The sequence below is a fragment of the Bactrocera neohumeralis genome, unplaced genomic scaffold, assembly GCF_024586455.1.
Source record: "Bactrocera neohumeralis isolate Rockhampton unplaced genomic scaffold, APGP_CSIRO_Bneo_wtdbg2-racon-allhic-juicebox.fasta_v2 ctg4425, whole genome shotgun sequence".
Classification (NCBI taxonomy): domain Eukaryota; kingdom Metazoa; phylum Arthropoda; class Insecta; order Diptera; family Tephritidae; genus Bactrocera; species Bactrocera neohumeralis.
In genome coordinates, this window is record NW_026091459.1 from 1 (window position 1) to 6,892 (window position 6,892).

Below are 6,892 nucleotides of genomic sequence, written 5' to 3' on the forward strand. Positions count from 1 at the left end.
AATGTAACATTAGGCAGCGGCAGCGTATTACCTCTCAAATATATTATAACTAACAATGGCGAGGAAGCCTACAATACCCTACTCATCATAAAATCCTCCTTAAACGTGCCCATCGCAAAAATGCCTGCCGAATGTGTTGGAGAATTCGAGTTTAGTTGGCGTGTGGTATGCAGCATTGCGAAGCGACGGGCCTTCAAAGGTAGCACGGAACTAGAGCTCAGCCTTGATCTTAGTAATGTGGTCGGTGCTACTGAAGTGGATATAAACGCAATTGTTCACAGTACGGGAAATGAAGTGAGTCCAAAGGATAACAAATCGTCTGACAAGGTAAAACTTACCACAACAGCTGAGATTTGGATAACAGAGTGAGTCGCTAACGAATTTAGTTAGATGGTAATCTTACGAATAATTCACTTCAATCTGCAGGACTTCAACGAACAAAATTTTTGCTGGAACCGATGGGAAAGAAAATATCGCGGTTTCAACGGCTTTTGAGGTGAGCTTAGGTGCTGCTGTAATTAGTTTGAAACTAATCGTATTAAGTTCGTATGCTACTGACCAAACAGTTATCTACGACTGTGGAGTCTATGTAATAACACATAAGACTAAACCTTTTTAAATGGTAGATATTGTTTTATATCTAATATATAAAATTCTCGTGTCCCGGTGTACGTTATTGAACTCCTCTGAAACCGCTCGACCGATTTTCGTGAATCTTAGCGTGCATATCGGCTAGGGTGGAGAATCGGACAACATCTATTTTTCATCCTCCTAAATGTTAAGGGAAATTGGAAAATTACCAAAACGTAACATTCCATACAAATTTTTTTTTCAATTTTTGTTTGTTTTGTTTTTCAATATTTTTATTTGTCAAATATTTGAATCATTCAATTTCGGTCGCATGCTTTTTTTATTCCGGCTATTCAAAAGAAAAATTATTGAAAATTATTCAGTGAAAACGTTTTATTACAAAATAGAATGTATTTGGCTCCACACGTTGTTGGATGTATTCAGTTGAGTGGCAAAAGCGTGGATTACCTCATGCTCACATTTTAATTTGGATGGTCGACAAAATACGTGCTGAAAACATCGACAGTTTGATTTCTGCAGAGATTCCAGATCCGTCTACTGATCAATTACTGTTTGATATTATTACTGCAAACATGATTCATGGTCCGTGCGGAAATCTGAATCGTTCATCACCTTGCATGGTAGACGGAAAATGTACAAAGCGTTTTCCTAAAGATTTTAATAACGATACGGTCATTAAATTTCATTAAACTTGCATTAAAACTATCAGCTACGCAGACATCGACATTGACAATCGTTGGGTGGTACCATATTCACCTCTGCTGAGCGAAACATTCAATGCTCATATTAATGTTGAGTCATGCAGTTCGGTGAAGAGTATCAAATATATTTGCAAATATATGAATAAAGGGAGTGATATGGCTGTATTTAGAATTGAAAATACTAATGAACATTCTCCTCCGTTGAATCAAAATGATGAAATTACGAATTACCAAATTGACCGGTATGTCAGTTCCAATGAAGCTGTCTGGCGTATTTTCGGTTTCCCAATTCATGAACGGGATCCAGCAGTTATCCATTTAGCTGTCCACCTTGAAAACTGCCAGCACGTATATTTCACGAACGATACAGTGCTTGATCGCGCTATAAATCCTTTGGGTCGTGTATATACAGTCAATCCAAGGCAGACTGAGTGCTTTTACCTGCGACTATTGTTGGTTAATGTCACCGGGCCATTGTCATTTCAAGATATACGTAAGGTAGATGGACAACAGTATCCTGCGTATAAAGATGCATGCCTTGCTCTAGGGTTGCTAGAAGACGACAATCACTGGGACAGTACGCTTGCTGAAGCAACATTAAACTGCACAGGATCACAAATTCGTCTACTATTTGCTATAGTACTGACTACATGTTTCCCGGCCCGAGCACAAATGTTGTGGGATAATCACAAAGATTCAATGACTGATGATATATTGTATCGACATCGTACAAGGTGCAATGATCTAACGATATCATTCAGTGATGCAATGTACAATGAAGCACCGATTGCTATCGAGGATCTTTGCATTGCTATTGCGAATTTGCCAATCAGTCATTTCGGTATGAGCTCACCGAATCGAAGTGCATCTGATTTACTCAACACAGATATCAATCGTGAACTACAGTACGATACTGTAGAAATGGCAGGCATTGTTAGTCGCAATGTTCCACTACTAAATGATGAACAAAAAATTATTTACGACCGCATCATGCTGGCAGTTTCGGCAGGACAAGGAGGATTTTTTTTTTTTTGGATGCACCAGGTGGAACTGGCAAAACATTCCTTATTTCGTTACTTCTGGCCGAGATACGATCAAAAAATGACATCGCATTGGCCGTTGCATCTTCTGGCATTGCAGCAACTTTATTAGATGGAGGCAGAACAGCTCATTCAGCATTTAAGCTGCCGTTGAACATTCAAAATAATCCAGATGCAGTGTGCAACATAAAAAAACAATCCTCTATGGCCATAGTGCTGAAACAATGTAAAATTATTATTTGGGATGAATGCACTATGGCACACAAACATTCGCTTGAGGCATTAGATAGGACATTAAAGGATATAAAAAACAATGATAAACTATTTGGCGGCACTTTGTTACTCCTTTCTGGTGATTTTAGACAAACACTTCCCGTTATTCCACGTTCAACGTACGCTGATGAAATTAATGCTTGCTTAAAATCATCGCGACTATGGCTTAATGTTGAAAAAGTACAACTGACGGTGAACATGCGCGTTCAAATGCTTCAGGATCCATCCGTCGAAAATTTCTCTAAACAACTGTTAGATATTGGTGATGGGAAAGTTGATGTACGTGAAAATACAGGATGCATCAAATTACAGACGGACTTCTGCACAATCATCGACTCGCAAAATACTCTCATCGATCACATATTTCCCGACGTACACACACAATATGCAAATCGTAAGTGGCTGGCAGAAAGAGCGATTTTGGCAGCTAAAAATGTGGACGTCAATGGGTTAAATTTAAAGATTCAACAGTTGTTGCCTGGGGACTTGGTGTCATACAAATCTATCGATGCAGTTTGCGATACCAACGAGACTGTGAATTATCCAATTGAGTTTTTAAATTCATTGGATTTGCCAGGCATGCCACCAAATCATTTACAATTGAAGGTTGGATCTCCGATTATTCTGCTTCGCAATTTAAACCCACCACGGCTGTGTAATGGCACACGGTTAGTCATTAAAAAACTAATGAAAAACGTCATTGAAGCCATCATCTTGAATGGCAAGTTTCAAGGCGAAAATGTGTTGCTGCCACGAATCCCTACGATTACTACAGATGTGCCAATTAAATTCAAACGCACTCAATTCCCCATTAGATTGGCAATCGCTATGACGATCAATAAGTCACAAGGCCAGACATTGTCTGTATGTGGCTTAGATTTGGAAACACCATGCTTTTCCCACGGACAACTATATGTGGCATGTTCTCGCGTGGGAAAACCCTCCAGTTTGTTTGTGTTGGCTAAAGACGGACTAACCAATATTGTACACTCTATTGCACTGAGAGATTAATTTTTTTTTTAGAAAGCTATCAAAAATTGTAATTTAAAATATATTCGTTACTTTAATAAGGATTAATTTATTAACTTAAATAAAGCATACTTTAATTGTTTATAATGCTTTCGATTATAAGTACATCCCAGCACACTTAGTAGTAGATAGTTATTTTTATTGAACTAAAAAAATGTTTCCTAGAAATAATATAAATGGCAAAACAACGTTTGCCGGGTCAGCTAGTTTTGTTATAAAAATCACGTCAAGCTAAGAAACAAATAATTTCCGGTCGAAACTTTATAGTGTTAGAGGAGTTAGGGACGAGACCCTATAAGTTCAAGTGCCTTTATTACGTTTGGGTAAAGTCGGCAAAGCGAAGAACTTTATTAGCAATAAAAAATATGGTATATGCTTCTCTTCTATGCCAGCATAATTTGGTCAAATATCTGTCTTTCCCCAGTAGGAATTCACGCGATAAACCTAAATACTTCTCCGGATGCCAATCATAGCAGAAGAAAATGAAGAGGATTGGTATTCATGTTTTAATAGTAGGAATTTTAAGACTTCCAAAAGCAGATTTTTTTAAGATCGCTCGACCGTTGAAAGAGAACCAAAGGGTTCCACAAATTAGAAAATAGAGCTCGTCGACTTACAAAGTTCTGGCGTTCAGAATTAATATCTATTTCTTTACAACTCTTTACAGATACAAAATAACGGTCCCAGTCCGCTTAGTTTCTTTCACTTAATTGTTGATTTTCCTATTGGATTCAGCGGCGGCCAATATATCAGCAACTACTCAGCGCAAGCTTATTTCAAGGACCATGAGTATTCTAGTTTAGAATTCAACAAATCTGCACCAGCGTCGCCACCAATATTGAACACTACCGAGATATTATACTTGAATCATTTACCCGAAAATCACACGACTTTTGTCAGTTGCCAATCGACCGAAAACTCCGAAATGTCGTGCGCCTTGAGTGATTTACTGCTGACGAATGCCTTGTTCCCTGGCGAGAATATCACATTGTTATTGAACTATGAAATGAACTGGAAAAAGGCTGAGAAACTGCTGTCAAGCAGTAGTCAATATTTGGCCCATGTTGCAATGGTGAATTTTAGGACAGATATACCCCTAAATGGGTGAGTAATTATTTACTTAAATACATATGTATATTGATTATATTACTTACTTATTTCTTTAATTTTATAGTAACTTAAGTATTAAAAAGCATTTCAAAGGCGCCATATTTGTGAAGATCGCTAAACGTAATCTATTCTGGATATATTTGGGCGCCATAATTGGTGGTATACTTTTGCTTATTGGAATGATATTGCTGCTAAGAAAGGTGAGCAAACTTGAACAACTTTCTCCGTTTTGTTAGGCTTTAAAATACCTGTATGGTGGTGAATCGAACACACAAAGTAATAGGCACGCAACTACAAGTTGAGTGAGAGAAGAGTACGCAGTTTTAACTCATACCTTAATAATAAGAAAATCTACATAAGAATTTTTGTTTAGTATGAAAACTTCTACTCTCAAACAAGGCGTGAAGGAAATGACGAATCAAAGACGGCTCATGCTGCTCATTAAACATTTGTGTGAAACTCCTTAAGCGCATCTGAAATCTTCATTGATTAACAACAACTCTTTCTTTTTCTTATTTAAATATTTCTTGCTTCCAGCTGGGCTTCTTCAAACGATTGACAAAGGAGGAAATGGAGAAGAATTTGATTGAAAAGCGTGAAAAGGCGCGCATGAAGGAGGATCTCGATGTGTGTGTGGCCGAAATAGAGGATGATTTAACCAGTTCTTAGTGGTTTTCATGCAGTGCAAAGATTATTAAAATATTAAATATTATTAAGTCAATTGTTGATCATATATGAAGATACACATTTATTCAGGGTTTTTTGTTAAATATAAGAGTATTAAATTCTCCAGAACTAAAATATACGCTGAAAGTTTTTCATAAATATTTACCTATACTAATACTCAGTGCGACCCTTCCTTACCTTATAAGTGAAATCAATCTGTAAAGCTTCAATAAGGCTTCAAAGATGATCTTTCATTGCTCATTATGTCGTCAGACAGTCGTAACTCCGCTGTAAGCTTATGTTGTATCCCAAAAGCTTTTGAGCTTTGAAGAATCTATACATAGACGATCAATTATGTTATTTTTTACAATGGGTCCATAACTACATATGTATATTCGTGCGGTTTTTATGCCCCGAATTGAGAATATTAAGACTGCCGCGAAGTTTGTAATATCAAGAAGGAGACGTCGGAAGCTCTTTAAAATATATATGTTTAAGTAGAAATGGTCATTAAGAAGAGCTGAGTCGATTTGGCAACGTCCCTAAGTCAGCACGCGTGTTTGATCTCACTACATTTGATTTTTGATTTGATTCTAACCTAATGAATCTAGTTATAGACCCAATATATATAAATTATTTTGAGTGTACAAAATATGTTACGGATCTTTGGGTAAGTGATCAGTGAATGCTCTTTATCGTGGATATCACAGATTGACCGGTTTTTTCGAAAAGGTCTGCAGAGAAGCCCAAAAGTTTACGCTCTACTAATTTTTTTCTCCGTAACTCCATGAAACCTGGTACAGATTATTCGAAATAGAAACTGCTATTGAAGGGGAAATTCAATACGGATGATACGATCTTGGAACGAAAATCTATGCAAGGCATTTTTGGACTTATAAGTTCGAATTTTTGGTCAGGGCACCAGTAGTTGACTTGACTCACTTGTAATTGGAGCCTTTAGAACAACGCCAAGTCGGGCACTAAACGTATTTTTGCAAATATTATCTACTTCGTTGTTTTATAAGCAACTGACAGCGAAGTCAGCTCTTAGACTGAGGGAATCCCCCTTATCAGTCACCTGCAATAAGGAGCATTCTAAGATACCTAATAATTTTTCCTTCAACCGACTACCATAGATTTTCGAAATCCTATAAAATTGAAACTAAATTCGATCTCCAATATTGCCTTCCCTTCAAGACAAGAGTGGGAAAGGTAAGAGGTAGACAGGGACGCAAGATTAGCATCTATACGAATGGGTCCAAACTAGATAATCGAGCGGGAGGTGGTGTCTTTTCAGCAAATTTAGATACTCAAGTCGCCTTCCGTTTACCAGACCACTGCATTGTCTTTCACAGCTATTAATTTTTACATGCAATTTGTTTGGCGACAATCTTGCAACTATGCGAGACCGTTTCCGTGAATTGTGAACAATCAGCTGATAATTCAGAGCGTTTATTTTTTGTTTAAATAAAACGAAAAGAT

The 6,892-nt window shown here is 37.3% G+C and overlaps 1 protein-coding gene across 1 annotated transcript; it reads left to right on the forward strand.

Annotated features, from left to right (window-relative positions):
* Positions 1-3: 3 nt before the first annotated feature.
* On the forward strand, positions 4-5,549 carry LOC126767166 (integrin alpha-PS5-like; the record flags this gene model as incomplete). The annotated part of the gene is made up of 5 exons (XM_050484749.1): positions 4-365; positions 427-496; positions 4,302-4,738; positions 4,809-4,944; positions 5,282-5,549. Coding segments are annotated over 5 exons (1,137 nt in total), but the record flags the coding sequence as incomplete, so codon positions are not given.
* Between the last annotated feature and the right edge of the window lie 1,343 nt (positions 5,550-6,892).